Source organism: Trichosurus vulpecula, chromosome 6, assembly GCF_011100635.1.
Source record: "Trichosurus vulpecula isolate mTriVul1 chromosome 6, mTriVul1.pri, whole genome shotgun sequence".
Taxonomy (NCBI): domain Eukaryota; kingdom Metazoa; phylum Chordata; class Mammalia; order Diprotodontia; family Phalangeridae; genus Trichosurus; species Trichosurus vulpecula.
This window is the reverse complement of record NC_050578.1, coordinates 165,373,783-165,395,950: the sequence shown is the minus strand read 5'-3', so window position 1 is coordinate 165,395,950 and position 22,168 is coordinate 165,373,783. Positions and strand designations below refer to the sequence as shown.

Genomic DNA, 22,168 nt, shown 5'->3' with positions numbered 1-22,168 from the left:
TGGATTAGATTTCAAGAACTCTCACATCCTTTAAAATTCTAGAACTCAGAGATACCTGGATTTTGGCATCCTTATATCCCCCCCTCCCCAAAGTAGTGCAATGCCAATATCAGTGACAGTGCTCGTCAATGCTTATGTCTGACTAATTTGGGTTCCATACAAACTTATAAAATAGAACCTTAAAATTTCAATGTAACCTACTCTGTGATAATGAACATTACGATCATGAATATACTATGTAAAAAGAAAAAGTAATTAATGGAGAGAAAAGAGAATCATTATTGGACTTAGAGTCAGAAGATTGAACCTCTATCTAATGACTTAGACTCTATAAGCTCTTGGGCAAATTAAATCTCTTTGAGCCTCAGTTTCTTTATCTGAATGACCACCAAACTGCATGCTTTTTTAGGCTGTTGTGAATATCAAATGTGAGAATGTGTGGACAGTGCTTTGTAATCCCAAAGCAATATAAAAATGTGAAAAGTGATCATCATGTACAACTATAGAGATATAGGTAGAAATGATTTTTCATTATTCACAAGAAGACTATTCAAATTATGATTTGACCCATTTGATCAATATTTACTTCTAACCTCTTGTAACCTTTGTTAATATTTTCACTAGCAGCAAAGGCAAATTTCCACTTGTACTTTACAGCCTACTATGATGGGAAAGAAGAAAAAAACCCATTAAAACCAAAACTTTCAGTTATTTTGCCTGTGCTGGGAAGAGCTGGAAAGCTAAGAAGCTTGAGGAATAGAGTGAGGTCTCCATTGATTGCTTTGCCTTCAGCTGAAAGTTCATTTAGTCTGTCTCCAGCATGTAGCAGAGTGGAGTTTTGGGCAGGAGGGAAAGAATATGGGGACTCAGAATTTCTTTATTCTCCCTGAGTTGGTTTGTTTAAAGTGGAGCTTTAAAGGATGGAGAGGGCATTAGAATTAAGTCTGAAGACACGAGTCTGAATCCCAACTGTCACCAGCTTTGAGACCTTGGGCAGGTCCCTTCAGTACACTCACCCATAAAACAAGGACAGTAATATTTGTACTGCTTTTAGCATGGGGTTGTTATAAGGAAAAAAAAACTGTATAGAGGGAAGGCATTAAATGTAATCCATTGTTATTTGTTTTGCAGCATTATGAATTTCCAAGTTGGGCATAATCATATTCAATTTAACCAACTATAATTCTTTTGGATTATTTGCTGTTTTGAATTATCCATCCCACTTCTTGCATTAATTAACAGGGATATTTGAGAATGAACTGCATATAGACACTTATCTAGGAATCTAATGGTAACTTGCTGGATTCAATTATAGGGTTTCAACTATAACAAAGATATCATTTGACATTTATATTTCTATGGCTCTGGAAAATTACAAGTTGAGATACAAATTACCCTACTATGAGAGGTTAAGTGCCAATATATTCACCAAATCCAACTAAGAATTCAAAACTCCCCACCAAAGGAAGTCCATGTAGAGGAAAAAAAGCACATATACATACAATTTCCCATTTACATATGACAATCTTTGGACTAGAATTTTACTCCAATGCTTCACAGCATGCATGAAGTTACTAAGTTCTTTAAGACTATATTAGTAGAGTCTAAGTTTTGGCAGAGCCTTTACAAAGCTGGAAAGACTGTCCTCAGTGACTGAAAATTACCCAAAGAAAAGGTTCTTTACCAGAAGGCTGACAACCCAGTAATGAACTGCGCCCAAAGCAACTCATGAAACCAGTTACTAAGGCCTGAAGGAATTTTCAGCTACATTAATTGAAGGAGTATCCATATTGATAAAAATCACAGATCTTTGGAAGTACTCAAAAGTCAATGCTAGATAATGCCTAAAATAAGAAAGAAAATCCAGCAAATTAATACATGGTGCATGTGGGGGTGGGGTAGAGCCAAGATGGCAGAGTAAAAAGAGGGACTTGCTTGAGCTCTCCCCAAAACTGCTCCAAATACCTATAAAAATGACTCTAACCAAATTCTAGGGCAGAAGAACCCACAAAATGACAGAGCAAAACAAATTTCCAGTCCAGGACAACCTGGAAGGTCAATAGGAAAGGTCTGCTGTACCAGTCTGAGAGAAGAGCGCAGTCCAGTGTGGGCTGCACCCAGCACAGATGGGGCCAAAAGGGGCCTCTGGGGACTGAATCACTGGCAGCTGTGGTGGTTTCCAGACTTCCCAATCCACAAACACCAAAGACAACTTAGAAGGTTGTAGAAAAGGTCTGTCAGACCTGGGTGAGAGAGGAGCAAGATCCAGCCCCAGAGAAGCAGCAGCTACTTTCAGAACTCTCAGTCCACAGACCATGGGGGGAATGAGTGGCGGATCAGAAGGGATTGCAGGGATCTCTTTACTGGTGCTGAGGCAAAATTTTCTTACTTTTCCTGGGCTTGGATCTGGGTCACAATCCTGGGTGGTGGTCCTGGGGCAAGAAGCAGCACTGGTATGGCGGAGCTTGTGGTGGTGGTGGAGAGGGAATCCTCATCACAGTTTCAAGGCAGGAAAGAGTGTTTGTGGTCACTCACAGACCAGAGCACAGGCCAGGAGAGGAGTAAACACCTCTCCTTTGATCATATAATGTTGGAAGAACTGAAAATTTACAGGTCCCTAGAAACCACCTGAAACTTGGACAGTACATCCTCAACACTGGAAGCAGAGACCTACCTTAACAAGCAGCTAAAGAGTTAGACTATAGAATCTTGCTTTGGTGACAAGGAAGATCAAAACATATAACCAAAAGAAGATAACAAAGTCAAAGCTCCTATATCTAAAGCCTCCAAGAAAAATATGAATTGGTCACAGGCCATGGAAGAGTCCAAAAAGGACTTTGAAAATTAAGTAAGAGAAGTAGAGGAAAAATTGGGAAGAGAAATGAGAGTGATGTAAGAAGATCACGAAAAACAAGCGAACAGCTTGCTAAAGGAGACCCAAAAAATGCTGAAAATGACACCTTAAAATTAGACTGACCAAAATGACAAAAGAGGTCCAAAAAGGCAATGAAGGGAAGAATGCCTTAAAAAGCAGAATTGGCCAAATGGAAAAGGAGATCCAAAAGCTCACTGAAGAAAATAATTTCTTAAAATTTAGAATGGAGCAAATGGAAACTAATGACTTTACGAGAAATCAAGAAATTATAAAACAAAACTGAAAGAATGAAAAATAGGAGACAATGTGAAATATCTTACTGTAAAATAGATCTAGGAGAGACAATTTAAAAATTATTGGACTACTTGAAAGCCATGACAAAAAAAAAGAGCTTAGATGTCATCTTTCAAGAAATTATCAAGGAAAACTGTCCTGACATTGAGAACCGGAGGGGAAAACAGATATTGAAAGAATCCACTGATAGTATCCTGAAAGAGATCCCAAAAGGAAAACTCATAGGAATATTGTAGCCAAATTCCAGAGTTCCCAGGTCAAGGAGAAAATGTTGCAAGCAGCCAGAAAGAAACAATTCAAGTATTGTGGAAACACAATCAGGACAACACAATATTTAGCAGCTTCTACATTAAGGGATTGGAGGGCTTGGAATATAATATTCCAGAGATGAAAAGAGCTAGGATTATAACCAAGAATCACCTACCCAGCAAAACTGAATATAATCCTTCAGGGGAAAAATGGATATTCAATGAAATAGAGAACTTTCAAGCATTCTTGATGAAAGGATCAGAGCTGAATAGAAAATCTGACTTTCAAATATAAGAATCAAGAGAAGCATGAAAAGCTAAACAGGAAAGAGAAATCATAAGGGATTTATTAAAGTTGAACTGTTTAAATTCCTACATGGAAAGCTATTTGTAACTCATGAGACTTTTCTCAGTATTAGGGTAGTTGGAGGGAATACATACACATATATGTATGTATATATGCATATGTGTATATAGAGGTAGAATGGGGTAAACTATCACACATAAAAGAGGAAAGAAAAAGCTTTTACAATGGAGGGGAAGAGGAGGGAGATGAGAGGGAATGAGTGAACGTTACTCTCATTGGATTTGGTTTAAGGAGGGAATAATATACACACTCAATTGGGTATGGAAATCTATCCTACCCTACAGGAAAGTGGGGGATGATAGAAGGGAGGGCAAATGGGAGGAGGGGGTAATCAGATGCAAAGACTTGTGAGGAGGGACAGAGTCAAAGGAGAGAACAGAACAAATGGGGGGTGGGATAGGATGGAGGGAAATATAGTTAGTCTTTCACAACATGACTGTTATAGAAGTGTTTTGCATGACTATAGATGTATAACCTATATTGAATTGCTTGTTTTATCAATGAGGATGGTGAGGAGGAAGGGAGAGAATGTGGAACTCAAAGTTTTAAAAACAAATGTTAAAAATTGTTTTTACATGCAACTGGGAAATAAGACATGCAGGCAATGGGGTATAGAAATCTATCTTCCTCTACAGGAAAATAGAAGGGAAGGGGATAAGAGAAGGGAGTGGGGGTGATAGAAGGGAGGGCAGATTGGGGGAAGGGGTAATCAGAATGCATGCTGTCTTGGGGTGGGAGGAGGGGAGGATGGAGAAAAAATTTGGAACTCAAAATCTTGTGGAAATTAATGTTGAAAACTAAAAATAAATTAATTAATAAATGGTGCAAGTGTCATTTCCACTCTTTCACTTATTTTTTCTCTTCTGCCACCTCTCCTTTTTCAATTATTTTCAATCTCTCACTCTCTACTGGCTCATTTTCTACTGCCTACAAACATGACCATGTCTCTGATATTCTGAAAAAAAAAAAAGCCCATCACTTGATCCTTCCATCCTGCTAACTATTGTCCTTTATGTCTTAGACCCTTTGTAGCTAAAATACTCAAAAAGAGGACCCCCCAACTTCTTTTTGTCTCGACTAAAATCCTACCTTCTCCCAGTGCCTCAATTCCAGCATTTTTCCTTGCTTAGTTATTTCTTATTTACCCTATATATAGTTTGCTTTGTATATATTTATTTTCATGTTGCCTCTTTCATTAGATTGTAAGCTCCTTGAGGACAGGGACTGTCTTTTGCCTATTTTTGCACTCCCAGTACTTTAATACAGTGCCTGGCACACAGTAGGTGCTTAATACATGTTGATTGATTATATCTTTACATTTCTCTTTACTAAAGTAATTGCTTATTTAAGTAGAGCTTCCTGCCTCATTATTTTGAATAGTCAAATATAAAGATTACCTTGCTTGTAATGAAATATGAGACTTGTGAAAAATCAAACATTTGTGAAATTTAGATTTAAAGTTTTAATTAATTAATTAAATTTAAAGATTTAATTAAAGATGTGAAAAATGTGGACAATAATCATGAGATTCTTTTTCTTTACTTTTATGAATATGAGTAAATAGGCACAATGAGAAAATTTGCTAATTGTTTTCACTGCAGCAATTACTTGGTATTAGATTATTGGACACATTCTAGAAGCATGAATATTAATTAGTGTGACGAGTGACTTTATGAGCATTATCATAAATTATAATATATAGATATGTATAGCTACTCTCTTGAGGGTCAGCATAGTTAAATCTAGAGGCATTGATGACATACTAGCATAGCCACTCTCTTTTTTGACTTGTTTAAAAAATATTATTGACATCTATGGTTTTTATATTACCTTTACTTCATAATAGACTCCCTTTCTTCCCCTCCCTAAAGACCCACTGCTTGTAACAAAGAAAAAAAAATCAGTTCTGCAAAACTAACCAAGAAGTCAACCAAATCTATATGCAGTGTTCCATAACCATAGTCTCTCACCTCTGCGAAGAGAGCAGAGAAGTTTTTTTTTTTTCATCTCTTTTCCAGAGCCAATATTGGTTATTTTCATTACAAAGTTCAGGGTTCAGTTTGTTGCTGTTGTTACTGTTCTTTCCATTTACTTCTTGAAGTCATTGTGGATGTTGCCTTAATTTTGTATCAGTTCATATGACTTTCACTGCTTCTCTGTATTCTTCAGAGTCATCATTTTTAAATATACAGTAATATTACATTATATCTATGTACCCCAATTTACTCAGCCATTTCCCAAATGATGAACACATACTTTATTTCCAGTAAACAACACAGTTTCAAGTTGCTTTCAAGAATGGTTGGGCCATTTCATAGGTCTAGTAACATTGTGTGTTATTGTCCTTCATTCTTCTTCAGGCTCGACTCTTGATTCCCTGGGCTTCTTTTTCCACTACGACAGAGCATCCTTCTCACTGTGGAATAGCACTCTGCTCCAGCAACCATCTGAATGTGGAAGATAACTCAGACTCTGACTGATTTATTCTTCCCAGAATTACTGTTTAAAAGAAAGTGCTCAAGCCAGTCACGTCTTTAATCCTTTGCAGGCTCCATTCCTGATCTGCTTGACTTTTTCCATCATGCCCTATTCCATGCTTCTGTAGGTACCATTTCCCCCTTCCCTTCCCCCTTTTTAGCTTTCTTTTATGTGTTGTTTTCTCACATCAGAATATGAGTTCCTTGAAGGCAAGGACTTGGTTTATTTTTGCTTGTATATGTATGCCTGCTGCTTAGAACCATACCTGGCACATATTAAATGCTTGTAAGGGCAGCTAGGTGGCACAGTGGGTACAGCATATGGCCTGGAGTCAGAAAGACTCATCTTCCTGAGCTCGAATCTAGCCTTACTTAGCTGTGTGACCCTGGGCAAGTCACTTAACCCTGTGTGCTTCAGTTGCTTTGTCTGTAAAATGAGCTGGAGAAGGAAATGGCATACCACTCCAGTATCTTTGCCAAGAAAACTCCAAAAAGCATCATGAAGATTTGGACATAACTGAAATGACTCAGCAACAAGAGCAACAACCACAACAACAACAAAATGCTTGTTAACTTGATTTGACTTGACTCATGCAACCTGTTCAGCATCAAGTATTTTCATCTTTTGTCATCTTTGGCAATTTTTTGGATGGGCAGTGAAACCTCAGAGTTGTTTTGATTTGTATTTCTGCCTTATTCTTCTGAATTTCAATATAACTTCAAACATATAATTCTATAACGGGAGATTATATACACAACATCTATTACAGAAATAATGTTTTATGGAACTTTTCTTTTTAGAATGTTATGCATAAGTAAAAAAAATTTAATCATAGAAAATAATCTCATGAACTAGGCTAATATGAAAAGTACACATAAACATCGCTGAAACTATCATTTCTTAAAAAAAAACCTTCCACAGTAAAACCCCCAAAATTCTTAGTAATGAGTTCTGCTTTTAGAAATTGGGGATGACTGTCCCAGACATCTTTAGGAATCTGAATACTTACTATTCTGTCACTGACTGACTTGAAAAAGCTCTTTTTTCCCCAAAGGAAAAAAAAGAACATTAATTATGAAAAGTAAAATGTAACTTCCCATTGGTATCAGAAAGGCACGAGGCTCTAATGTTGCTGGAGAACCCATTTTAAAGTTTTAATTTTCATAAAGTAGAATATTTAAAACACTTCAAAGGATTTATGATTTCGGAGATGGAGATGTTCCCTTCCACTGTACAAGTAACAACCTGCCTATGCCATTTCATCAGTCTTATCCCTGCCCTTCATAAATTCCCAAAAGATGATCTTTTCATTCACTTTATAATACTATGAGACATTCTCCAACAATTAAATAGTTAAAGGACATGAATAGGCAATTTTCAGAGAAGAAGTCTAAGCTATCAATGATCACATTAAAAACGCCCTTAATCACTAATAATTATAGAAATGGAAATAAAAGTAACTTTGTGGTTCTACCTGTCAGACTGGAAAAGATGACAAGGGTTAAATCACATATATTGTAGGGACTGAGGGAAAACAAGTATATTAGGGCACCTTTAGTGGATCTGTGAATTGGTCCAGACATTCTAAGCAACTATTTGGAACTAGGCCTAGAAAATTAGCACAAGTTGGAGGCAGGTAGGTGGCTCAGTGAATAGAACACTGGCTCTGGAGTCAGGAGGACCTGAATTAAAATCTGGCCTCAGACACTTACTAGCTGTGGGCAAGTCACTTAGCCTCTGTTTGTCTTAATCCACAGGAGAAGGAAACGTCAAAGCACCCCAGTATCTTTGCCTGGAAAACCCCATGGACAGTATGGTCCATGAGGTCATGAAAGGATGGATATGATTGAATGACTGAATGACAATAATAACAACAACCCCAAAGTTACCAAAGTTTTTTTTAATATTTATTTTTATTTTTAGTTTACAACAGACGGTTCTACATAATTTTGAGTTCCAGATTTTCTCCCCTCCCACCCTCCTCCCTCCCCAAGACAGCATGGAATCTCATATAACTACCACGAATGACTTCGCATTGAATTAATTTATACACTAGTCAAGTTGTGGAGAAGAATTATGACCAATGGAATGAATCATGAGAAAGAAGAAACAGAACCAAAAAAAAAAACCAACCCAAAAACAAAAACAAAAGAGAAGAGAAAAAGGCGAGCATGAAGTATGCCTCAATCTGCATTCAAACTTCATAGTTCTTTCTCTGGATGTAGATAGCATTCTCCATCGTGAGTCTTTTGGAGTTGTGCCTGCACCTTGTGTTGCTGAGAAGAGTGAAGTCTGTCAGGGTTGGTCCTCACGTAATCCATATATCTGTGGTTGTGTACAGTGTTCTCCTGGCTCTGCTCCGCTCACTCAGCATTATGTTGTGTAGGTTTTTCCAGGTTGTTATGAAGTCCATATCATCCCCATTTCTTATGGCACAATAGTATTCCATTACCTTCATATACCGCAGCTTGTTCAGCCATTCCCCAATTGATGGGCATCCCTTTGATTTCCAATTCTTGGCTACCATAAAAAGAGCCGCTATAAATATCCTTGTACATATGGGTCCTTTTCCTGCTTGTGTGATTTCTTTGGGATACAACCCTAGAAGTGGTATTGCTGGGTCAAAGGGTATGAACATTCCTGTGGCCCTTTGGGCATAGTTCCAAATTACTCTCCAAAATGGCTGGATCATCTCACAACTCCACCAGCAATGCAACAATGTTCCAATTTTCCCACATACTCTCCAGGATTTATCATTTTCCTGTTTTGTTATGTTAGCCAAAGTTTTTAAACCCTTTGACCCAGCTATACCACTTCTAGGCTTGTGTCCCAATGAAATCAAAGAAAGACGAAAAGTATCTAAATGTTGAAAAATATTAATTGCAGCTCTTTTCACAGTAGCTAAAAACTGGAAACTAAGAGGGTATCAACCTTTTGGGAATGGCTAAACCAACTGTGGGATGTAAATATAATGGAACATCATGCCTTAAGAAATGATGTAATGGACGACTTCAAAAGGAACTTGAAAGACATGTATGACTGATGCAGAGTGAAGTGAGAAAAACCAGGAGAAAAAAATTATACTATGGCTATATTATAAAGAAAAATAATTTTTGCATAACTCAGATCAATGCAATGAGTCCAAAAGAATGATTATGAAATAAGCCATGAGATAACATTTTCCTACATGATTAATGTGTGAAAATTTTGCCAGACTCTGCAGCTATGGACCAAGGATAAGTGTCTTATCCAAATGCTGTACCTGTCCAAGATATGTGTACTAATATACTGACTTGATGGGCACGTGATCCAACTGTACGTCATTGTCTGGAGAATAGGAATTCTTTATCTACATTCCTATGTGGGTTCCTTTTGAGCGTTTTTGGCTACTACTGACTAAGGACGCTCTGAAATTTTCTGAAGCTGAATGTAGTCAGTAAAATGTCATCTTCACACAGGAACATCAGAGAGAACTCCTGTTGCATTTGGCCACTTGAGCAGGACATCTGCCATAGAAGTGATGAACACCTTTGGCAAGCAAATGTCTCCCTCTGTTCTTCCTCATTTGATAGCAATAACCAGAGAACCACTGAACAAAATCACCTCTGTAATTTTATTCGCTGAGGAATTCGGTATGGTGTTGGAACATACATGGGAAACATCTTGTTGGAGGAAAACATTTAAGGCTTAATTTTCTTTTCCTGAGTCAAGCACTTAAAAAAACCCAAATAATAAACATAGAGAAATCTTATATTCTCTAAACCTTTCAATCAATCATGTGACTGTAAAGCTATAGTTTGCTGTAGAAAATTGTTTGCAAAAGCCTGATTATTTTTTTCAGTTTTAACAACAACATCATTATGGATCATTCTCATAAACATTTTATAGAGATGAGAGTCAATGGTTACTTGAGAATTCTCAATTTCATTATATTCTTAATAATTCCATTTATGACTTTTATTCCTTTCTTTCAGGTATCTTAAAAACTAATCCCATAATACTTTCAAAATTGTGCCACTTCTAGTACTTTTCCTTTCATTATTTTGCTTTGTTTCTTCTGTGAAACAAATCCCAGTATTTTTAGTACCAATATTCCAGTGATTCTATATGGGTACAAATAATGGAACGAGTCTCAGCAGAATCAAAATAGTAGGTCTATTAAAGGGAAATGAAGGGCATAAATGGCTGTAGCATATTACCAATGATGACCTGTACACAAAAGGTCACACATAAGTTATCATCCAAGAATGAAGTGATTGAAAAGTGGGTGGGTGGGGGCGGAGCCAAGATGGCGGCTGGGAAGCAGGGACTAGCGTGAGCTCCTCACCAAGTCCCTCCGAAAACCTATAAAAAAATGGCTCTGAACCAATTCTAGAACTGGAGAACCCACAAAATAGCAGAGAGAAGCAGGGCTCCAGCCCAGGACAGCCAGGAGGGTCTCTGGGTGAGGTGGATCCCGCACGGAGCTGGGAGCGGAGCGGAGCAGAGCCCAGCACGGGCGGTGCAGACCAACCAGACCAGGAGCCGGGCAGAGCGTGCCCTAGCGCCCTGAATCAGTGAGCTGCAGCAGTTACCAGACTTCTCAACCCACAAACACCAAAGACAACAGAGAAGGTTAGTGGGAAAAGCTGTGGAAGTGGAAGGAGTTTGCGGGGGGCAGCGGAGGTGGGGCAGCTACAGAACTACAGCTGCAGTTGCTTCTGGCCCCAGGCCCACCTGGTGAGAGGAATTAAGTGGCAGATCAGAGCAGGAGTGCACAGCCTGCTGAAGATCTAAGTCCAGTCCGGGTTGGGGGTTCTTGGGGAAGGAGGAGTGCTGGTGTGGCAGAGCTGGCACATCCCCCCAAGCTTGGAACATAGTTCTCTTAACTCTACAAGCAGTCATACCCTGCTGAAAAACTCAAGGGTCAAGTTAGTTGGCTGGGAACATGGCCAGGCAGTGAAAACGCACCCAGATTCAGTCTCAGACTCTGGAATCTTTCTTTGGTGACAAAGAAGACCAAAACATACAGCCAGAAGAAGTCAACAAAGTCAGACAGACTACAACAAAAGCCTCCAAGAAAAACATGAACTGGTCTCAGGCCATGGAAGAGCTCAAAAAGGATTTGGAAAAGCAAGTTAGAGAAGTAGAGAAAAAATTCGGAAGAGAAATGAGAAGATGCGAAAAAACCATGAAAAACAAGTCAATGACTTGCTAAAGGAGACCCAAAAAATGCTGAAAAATACACTGAAGAAAACAACACCTTAAAAAATAGACTAACTCAAATGGCAAAAGAGCTCCAAAAAGCCAATGAGGAGAAGAATGCCTTGAAAGGCAGAATTAGCCAAATGCAAAAGGAGGTCCAAAAGACCACTGATGAAAATACTACCTTAAAAATGAGATTGGATGGGAAGGAGCAAAATGTAGTTAGCCTTTCACAACATGAGTATTGTGGAAGGGTTATACATAATAATACATGTGTGGCCTAGGTTGAATTGCTCAACTTCTTAGGGAGGGTGGGTGGGAAGGGAAGAGGGAAGAGAATTTGGAACTCAAAGTTTTAAAATCAGATGTTAAAAAACAAAAAATTTTTTTATATGCAACTAAAAAATAAGATACACCGGCATTGGGGTTTATAAATTTATCTTGCCCTACAATAATGGATGGTAAATGGGTATGTGTGGGGTGGGGGGTGTTAGAGGGGAGGGCTGACTGGGGAACAGGGCAACCAGAATATAAGCCATCTTGGAGTGGGGGGGAGGGTAGAAATGGGGAGAAAATTTGTAATTCAAAATGTTGTGAAAATCAATGCTGAAAACCAAATATGTTAAATAAATAAATTGCATTTAAAAAAAATGAGATTGGAGCAAGTGGAAGCTAGTGACTTTATGAGAAATCAAGATATTATAAAACAGAACCAAAGGAATGAAAAAAATGGAAGACAATGTGAAATATCTCATTGGAAAAACCACTGACCTGGAAAATAGATCCAGGAGAGAGAATTTAAAAATTATTGGACTACCTGAAAGCCATGATCAAAAAAAGAGCCTAGATATCATCTTTCAAGAAATTATCAAGGAGAACTGCCCTGATATTCTAGAGCCACAGGGAAAATGGAAATTGAAAGAATCCGCTGATCGCCTCCTCAAATAGAACCCAAAAAGAAATCTCCTAGGAATATTGTCGCCAAATTCCAGAGCTCCCAGATCAAGGAGAAAATACTGCAAGCAGCCAGAAAGAAACAATTTGAGTATTGTGGAAACACAATCAGAATAACACAAGATCTAGCAGCTTCTACATTAAGAGATCAAAGGGCTTGGAATACGATATTCCAGAGGTCAATGGACCTAGGATTAAAACCAAGAATCACCAACCCAGCAAAACTGAGTATTATGCTCCAGGGCAAAATATGGACTTTTAATAAAATAGGGGACTTTCAAGCTTTCACAGTGAAAAGACCAGAGCTGAATAGAAAATCTGACTTTCAAACACAAGAATCAAGAGAAGCATGAAAAGGTAATCAAGAAAAAGAACAAGAAAAAGAAATTGCAAAGGACTTACTAAAGTTGAACTGTTTTGTTTACATTCCTACATGGAAAGATGATGTGTATGATTCATGAGACCTCAGTATCAGGGTAGTTGAAGGGAATATGCATACATATATATATATATATATATATATATATATATATATATATATATATATATATATATATATATATATATATATATATATATACACACACACACACACATATGTTTATGTATATATGTATATGTGAGTGTGTATGTATGTATATATATGTGTACACACACACACACACACATATATAGAGAGAGAGAGAGAGAGACAGAGAGACAGAGAGAGAGAGAGAGGGAGAGAGAGCGGGCACAGGGTGAGTTGAACATGAAGGGAAGATATCTAAAAGAAATAAAATAAAATTAAGGGATGAGGGAGGAATATATTGAGAGAGGGAGATAGGGAGAGATAGAATGGGGTAAATTATCTCGCATAAAAGTGGCAAGAAAAAGCAGTTCTGTAGGAAGAGAAGAGAAGTCAGGTGAGGGGGAATGAGTGAATCTTGCTCTCATCAGATTTGACCTGAGGAGGGAATACCATACATACTCAATTGGGTATCTTACCCCACGGGAAACAAGGAGGAAGAAGATAAAAAAAGGGGGGATGACAGAAGGGAGGGCAGATGGGAGTGGAGGTAATAAAAAACAAACACTTTCAAAAGGGGACAGGGTCAAGGGAGAAAATTCAATAAAGGGGGATAGGTTAGGAAGGAGCAAAATATAGTGAGTCTTTCACAACATGAGTATTGTGGAAGGGTTATACAAATGATACACATGTGGCCTATGTTGAATTGCTTGACTTCTTAGGGAGGGTGGGGTGGGAAGGAAAGAGTGGAGACAATTTGGAACTCAAAGTTTTAAAAACAGATGTTCAAAAACAAAAAAAAAAGTTTTTGCATGCAACTAGAAAATAAGATACACAGGCGATGGGGTATAGAAATTTATCTTGACCTACAAGAAAGGAAGGGAAAAGGGGATGGGAGGGGAGTGGGGTGACAGAAGGGAGGTTTGACTGGGGAACAGGGCAACCAGAATATACGCCATCTTGGAGTGGGGGGGAGGGTAGAAATGGGGAGAAAATTTGTAATTCAAACTCTTGTGAAAATCAATGCTGAAAATTAAATATATTAAATAAAATTTAAAAAAAAGTGGGTGGGCCAGTCAGGTAGTGTGACCAGTACTAATAGATGTACTGTAACCTGTATGCTGCTTTGTTACTCAAATAATATTAAAAACCTAGATTCTAAGATTCCAGCACATTGAATGGATTCCCTATGGAAGCTGATGGTATGATATCGATAAGTGGGACAGAATGAAAAGTGTATGGAGGGTTGCAAGCTGTACTATATTCAGGACTAATATACATTATGAGATTATTGAACTAGTGATATACTGGCTCTAATCTAGCTTCTCGTCCTGGTCTTTATCTTCTTTCGCACCATTCTCCTCCCTTACCCCTCCCCCCATTCCACTCCCTTTGAATTTTTAGAGATTACATTTGTCTACTGGTTCCACTTTATTGATGATCTAAGTTTTTTGGTATAGAAATGCTGACAGATGTATTCCATTCTTTGCTTGTTATTTTCCTTTCGGTTTCATCCATAAACATTCTTGTAATGATTTGGATTAGCTGGGTCTCATGTAAGTTTTCTCAGGATTTCTACCATCGCCATTCTACCACTCTTTGCTATTTTGCAATAATTCAATTTTCCAATTGTATTACAAGAAAACAATACAATAACACAACTCTTATCCATATGCTTACTTATTATGTTTCACAAATGAGTTTATGGCAAAAACCAATGTTGTTCTTGCCTACCTAGATGCTCTTCCTTAGCATGGATGGTTAGCATTTGTTGGCCAAGAAGGTTTCTGAGGTTTTTGACATTCCTGCTATGATGACTACTTTACAGAAGTTAAATACGTGCAGGAATAGTAACAATTTACACTGATGTCTTTTCCATGAACAATTTCCAATTCTTGGAGACACCAACAGTTGTGTGAATAGGTCAACTTGGAGTTTTTGTGACAATATTCAGGATCCTTTCATCTTTTTTTCTAATTTGATGTTGAATCTGACCTTTGTTCTAATAATTTGACTGGCCTGACTGCACAAAGACATGACGCGGCTTGGAAATGACCCCCACAACAGTAGCCAGTTATTTCCTGTCTCTTAAGACAGAGCCAACGCCATTTTTGTAACGTTCAATTGCTGCCATATCTAACACCTTCTGACTCTTCTGGAAAACAAAACAAATCAAAAATTATCAGTAGATATTTCTGCCCTTTCCAACAGATTTTTTTACTTTCTTTTTCTATGCCTATATTTCCATTTAACTCACTAAGTATGAATGAATATATTCACTTATTTTAAATGATCCTGTTGAGTTCTTTGCATAATTTCTCTACTTCATCATCTTCTGCAACAGACTTGGGTACCTAGCCATAATTATCTTCATTATTATAGGTATGCTATTTCAAAATGTGTGACCAATTTAATCCATATTAGGTGCTTAAAAGATACAAATTTTAAAAAATCAATTAAGAGATACTGCAGATGATTTTTAACCCAATTTTGAAGTTTTCATAAGTGAACGGAGCTATCTGATTAAAAAGGAAATTAAGGATAAGAACTATACTTGTGATTCCATTAGTATAAGAAACTGTCTACTAGTGCAGTTCAGTATCTTCTCTGGAAATGACAGTCTCAGTGAGGTGCTCAGAGTAATAAAAAGCTCAACAACTTGCCCAGGATCACATAACCACTATGTGTCAGAAGTGAGATTTAAACTTGGATCTTCTTAGCTTTAAGGCTGCTTCTCTAGTTACTGTGCCATGCTTTCTAGATACTATGAGGCTAGGAAATTAAATCTTACAAATTTACTTTAATCTTTCTAAAACTGGAATGAAACTCAAGAAATAAATATATTTAATGGCAGACTAGAATATTTTCTGAATAAGCATCTAAATCACATACAGAATAAACTCTAATATTTGAATGAAGTGTCTGAACTGAAAGTATAGCTGTTAACTAAAGTTGTTAAATATTTCAGGAAAATAATGTACCAGAAAATTACTTGGAATAAAAAATGAATAAAATTATTTTATAGATATTAATGATAATGAAACACTATCAATTGGTCAGAAATCGCCAACAGTAGTTGAAATGGGCATTCTGTTTACAAAAGATAGATAAAATATTTAGTCCTTATTTATGCAAAGTTTTAATTGTCTTTATAAAAGTAAAATTTCTACCACCTCTGTCATGTAACATCCTATTATACAACAATACCTTATTACTTGAGAAAAACAGTAATGTAATAAGATTATAAATATATCGCATTTCTTGTCAGTAAATTATAGAAATAATTTGATGATAATAAAAAGTATAACAGACAACTTCAAGACTTCAAACTCCTAATAAGCAGAGACTATCTCTGATGGGTATAGGTTGGACTAGATGGCCTCCAAGGTCCCATTCTATGCTTGAATTCTATGACCTTATCCACCATTGTTATATGTAGTGTTTGGGAGCAGTAATGCAAGAATGACGGTGCCAATAGGGCAATGGACTTGAACCAAAAGACCTGAACTTTAATGCTGAACCTGCCACTTAATACTTATATGATCCTCTACCAATCAATCTCCTAACTTCTCTTGGCCTCAATTTCTAGTTTTGTTAAAAGAGGGAGCTGAAACAGATAATCTCCAAGACTCTTTTCAATTACAAATCCTATGACCCTAAAATGCTTTACAAATAGCATCTGATTTTTCCTACACAACAAATGTACACATAATAATTAGGAAAGGCATATTTGTAGTGACAAGCATGGCATAATGGATAGAGGGCTGGTATCAGAGTCTGGAAGACCTGGGTTCAAGGCCTGGCTCTGTCACATGGTTGCTATTACGTAACTTGGATAAGTCATATACCCTCTATGTACTGCAGACAACTTAACTGAAGAGCAGATGCCAATTGGAATTGGCAGGGGAAGTTTTCTCACCAAGACCTCCCTATATCAAACCGCAAGTCTAGTCTTAAGACAATTGTATAAAATTATTGCTATTTTAAAAAATACATAATTTCCCCTAAGGATATATATTCACATGGAGGTCAGATTTTTAGCAAGTTCCCCAATGACTGTGAACTCTGAGGTAAGCAGAAGGGACCTCTGTGCGCTAAAGAAAATAGCTGTGACAAGGTCTATGAGCTTTACTCCACTGAAAAGGGAAGGGGTCATCTTCAGGTCCTTATCAATAAAACTGCATACAAAATAATGTAGCAGGGTAGAGGTAGTGAAGACTCAGGCATAATTGAGAAATGATTGCTAACCAAGAAGAGAAAAAGAAAAACTATTAAAAAAGCAAGAAGAAGCTTCAACGGTACAGCAACTTAGGATATTTCAGCAAATAGCCCTACAGACATGTTTAATATCCCTGAGGGCATCAGTGTGTAAAAGAATAGCACAGTGATCACAGTTCAAAATGTTGACTGAGTCCTCAAAAAAGGGTTCTTTTTGAGTACTGTCTGTTTAAAAAGGCAGTAATGTATATATTTCAGGATCATATTTTATGACAAAAGAGTAATATTTTTTAAAAATTTGGGTCCATAAATGTGTAAGCCTCTATTATCTGGAAAATTCACATATTTTGAATATCTGGTTATTTTGGTCTAAACGTGGTATCTCCCTTAGCTACTAGCACATAGTTCATGTTGAAAAAATGTTTGTTGAATGAATTACACTGGACAATGTAGATGTTTCTGCATGTACACGTTACAACTACGTTTCCCCTTCATTCTTTAATGTGAGAATACCTTATGTTGGGAAATTGCATAATTAGAAATGAAAACAAAAAATGGTAGCTATCCATAAGGTACACATAGATTTTTGTTTTAATGTAAAATGTCCTTACCAAAGTCCAATATGATGTCTCCAATCCAGCTTTCAAACACACAGTAATCACTACAAACTAAAACAAACAGATAAATTGCTTATTTCATTTTATCGCCAGGACTGTTTTTATGATATACATTTTTTATGATATAATAAAAATTTTTGAAAATGCTAGTTACTATTCAATTCATCATAGGAACAGCTGGTTACTTGTCACTCATCTTATAGATTTTAAAGCTAGGTAGGATCGTAGAGCTCATTTAATTCAACTCCTTAATTTTAAATGTGAGGAAACAAAAGGTCTTATAAGTGACTTGACCAAATTTGTTGCATCACAGCAAACTCTCAGAATTTATCTAGATTTGTCTTTGGACAAATGATCTTTCATATGAAAAATGTCCAAACTCTGACCCAAAGGCACGCTAGTTAAATCACCTGCCAGGGCTTTTGTTGGCACCATTTTAGTTATGGAAGTACACCTCCATGTCACAGTTAGTTATTAGAATAAGACTTTAGAGAAGCTAAAGTTAAAGTTTTTTTTAAAAGATCTAAAAATTCAGTGACAGTAGAGAATTCATATTATTCTTTTGTATTCAAAAGGCAGCTTGGTGTAATAGAAAAGGCATCAGATGTGAAGTTAGGAGAGATCTATGTTCAAATCCCAAATGTCTCCTTTGCTAGTCATAAGACCTTGGGTAAATCACAACCTTCTCTCAGCTTTAGCTTCCCCAAACATAAGATGAATATGACAATACTTGTAAAACTTTCTCCCTCCAAAGTCTCAAAGAATCACAAATTTAGAGTCGAAAGGAACTTGGAAGATATGTTTTATAGATGAAACAGGCCTGATAAGGCTAAATGGCTTGCTTAAGGTCACAAAGGCAGTAGTCAAGAGAGAATGCATTCCTCAGACTAACTATTCAGCATTCTCTTTCTTCTAGCACCTTGCTTTGTTGTGAATAAGTCCTTTGTAATCATTCAAATGGTATAAAAATCTTAAAGTACTACACAAATCATAAGGAACTATAAAATGTTTGTTATCGTTTAAAAGAATGTTAATTTATTAAAATTCAAAATAAAATCATTTTATTTTTAAAAATCTCAGTGAGTTGAAGACCTAACAAAAAGCTAGGAATTCATACATTTATTTTTTTAATCTATACATTTAAAAATAAAAATTAAGTGGATAAGAAATAAGGAAATGTCTTTATTTGTAAAAAGGAATTAAAATATTTAGACTTACAGTGTAAACAATGTTTCCCAACAACAGATAATCAGAAGTTTTTCCATTTCCAAACACGGTACCTGAAAGAAATCAAATTTAAATAAAAAAGCGACTTTTACTTTTTTCGACACTTTTCTAGTCTTCAAAACATATACACTTAATATAGGAATATTATAATTATGTGTACAGCCAAATTTATTAAGTACATACTATCTGTAGGAAGACACTGTAATACACACTGGGAGAGAAACTTTAGATAAGGTATACTCATTATGTTTATGAGATTTACAATAAATATCTAATACTCAACAAGAGGCAGATAGATATACATGTGGTAAATAATAAATTAGATGAATGGGCAAATGTCTAATTAACTCACCATTACCAATCTCCAAATCTGAACTTATTTGCTACTATGCTTATGGACCCATTAAATTATGTATACCAATGAAAAAGCACACATAAGTGATCAATCAGATTCAAGATATGTGTACTCAATGGACATAATTAGATTAAAGTGGCCATTTTTCTGACCAAGCAGAAATTCCTATGCATTAATGTATCATTGATATGAAGGATGAACAGGAGGTGGTTAAGAGAACTACAATAATGGTTCAGGCTGATAGTGATGAGAGCATGTATTCTGGTAGTAGCAGCAGGGACCTTGTGCCAAAGTCTCTAAAGGGTTTATTTTCTCAAATGCTTTTTATTGTTTTGTGAGATCACTGCAATGATCTAAGTCCACCCACAGCCTCCATAATGTTTTATAAATGAACTTAAATTCTCAAATGGTTTTGGCTATCAAGTCACTCTACTTGGGGAGAACAGTGTGCTGTTTTGTTGAAGTGGATTCTGGGATCTTTTAGTTTCCTTGGTTTGCTGATTGTTTCTCACTGGTAGAAACTTCTCTAAGACTCAATGTATTTAATTTTGTTATTTTTTCACTGTTGATAACCTATATAATCAGGTCAGGTTCAAATTTGTGGTAATTATAAGTGTTTCCTCATCTTACCATTTTTTTTGTAAGGTATCTTTTTTATTTGGACATTTCGCTTATGAAAGAGACAAAAGCAATAACAATTGTTTGGGAAAAAACAAGTTCTCGGAAAAAAGTAGTTACTAAAGTCAAAGATGCTCAAAGTTTCTTGTTTCCCAGTTTCTCTTTTTTGGAACTATTATCATATTTGAAAGTATTATTTTGGAACATTTTGGAACTAGGATTTTGAAGTCAATAACCTAGGAATTCCTTATAACTTTTAGAGAGAATAGGATAATTGTATGTTGCCTATTTATGCCATGTCTCATAGAAATATGAATTTTGATTTCTCAACCTATAACAGAGATATGTCACTTCAAATACAGAGACCTTGCTTTGAGGCAGGCATCCATCAGTGACTGAAAAAGCAAAGCAGGAGAAAGTATACTGTCCCTCACCCCTGAAATCAGCCAAGCCCAGTTGAGCGTAGGGCTTAGAACTAATTCAAACCCTGTACTGCTGAAAAGATGAGTCTGAGTGGATGTCTCAAAGAAAGACAATCTGAGAGTTAAGGGAAGACTTAGATCCTACCTTCTCTCTACCTCCCTTCATTGTGCTGAATGGAGGAAGCCAGATTTTGAATCTGTTGTAGAGAGTTGAGCTCTCTGGGAGGAGAGTCTTGTTTGCCTTATGCTTTACTTCCACCTAGGGTCTGAGAGAGGGGAGGCTCTTCACAGGTTTGTTTGTCCTGACCTTTATTGCCACCTATAGTTTAGAGCCCATCGAAGAGAGTAGACATGAATACCTTTGAGGAACTCAGGCATGGGGGAACTGCCTTTGCTGAAAGAATTGGACACTGATTTCAGAGCACAGTCAAGAAGCATCTTACTTGGAGCAGCTAGAGGAGAAGTGACTTACACTTGCAGGTGACTTTTGGTACAGATTATTCTTTAAGATGACCAAGAACTCTAAGACCTTCAGTTCAGATGCATGACTTGTCCCTGGCAAATGAGTTATCCTACTCATGTGCCTGCTTACTAGACTTTTGGAAGTTTGTATCTACTCTGCTGTACTGACATTGTGTGCATTTGTGAGAGCCTGTAACCCAGATTTATGGATTGACTATTTTGATTATTCTTGCCTTTGTATTTTGTGTAGGAAATGTTTTTATGACTAAGAGTTAATGGTACTATCTTGGCTGATGTGCTGTGTGTAGTGGAGGTATGGCTTCCCCACACCAGGGTTACCCTTAGAAACCTGTGAGTTACAGCAGTATGGCCATTTCCTCAGAACTGTTCCCCCTCAACCCCTGACTTCCTTTCCAGAATGAATTCACATTGAGGAGAACAAGCCCCAGCCCAGAGACAGTCTAGAGAGAAGGAGTGCATAGTATGTCTAATTTGGTATTTTCCTTGACATTGTCTTAATCCAGACAATAATTTTCACTGTATAAACAACCTACTCTAAAATGACTGCTTTATGATGCTTTCATTTTTCATTCACTGATACACCTGGTGGCTTCTAATTCCCATCTTTTAAAAAAAAGAATCTAATGTAAGCTCCCAAAGGCCAGTAGCTATTTTTGTTTTTCTCTCTGAATCCCTTGCATTTAGCTATAGAGAAGATGATCAATAAGAGCTTGTTGTGAATGTCAAGATTTTGTTTGACACAGAAGATACTTCTCATCAAACAATGAGAAGTTAGTTCTGCTCCTCTTCTGAAAGAACATATTCAAGCTCTAAATGCCTGAGGCTTCTGCCCTTTGGCCTCTTCCTTTCTTGATCCCCACCCATATTTCTCACCATCTCTATCCTTCCTAGAGCAAACTTTCTCAATAAGATTGCCAATTGCCAAGTTATATGTTCATTTGGTTTGCAGGATCTTGTTAAAGCCTTTAGAGAACTTTTATGCCTCTTCATCCTCTGGAAAGCATGTTGTCATACTACCTGCAAATACCTTCATGGCATTATATTTGTATAAGTTCGTCATGAGCACTTCTGGGTGAGGTACCTAAAAAATTAACTTTCTCTTTGCCTCTGGGGTCATAATGAAATAGCTCCTTTATTCGCCTTTTCAACTGCAATCTACATATACTCCTTCCATTTAGCTACAGTTTCTCTGTGTTCTATTTTCATTTATTAAAAGAACAACAGTATGGATTGTAAGGGAAACAGAACTGAACTCAATGCATAGGGAAGAGACATAATTTTGAACACCTCCTAGATTGAATGGAGTTGGGGAGCAAAAAATAA

At 36.9% G+C, this 22,168-nt stretch overlaps 1 protein-coding gene across 1 annotated transcript in view; it reads right to left on the bottom strand.

Annotated features, from left to right (window-relative positions):
• The window catches only part of ATP8A1 (ATPase phospholipid transporting 8A1), a 297,433-nt gene that overhangs the window by 43,338 nt on the left and 231,927 nt on the right, over positions 1 to 22,168 (bottom strand). Inside the window, exons 31-32 of the mRNA XM_036763200.1 lie at positions 18,959 to 19,020; positions 17,735 to 17,791 (exon numbers count right to left, since the gene is read on the bottom strand). Of these exons, the coding sequence (XP_036619095.1) occupies positions 17,735 to 17,791; positions 18,959 to 19,020 (119 nt within the window). The remainder of the gene's footprint in view (positions 1 to 17,734; positions 17,792 to 18,958; positions 19,021 to 22,168) is intronic.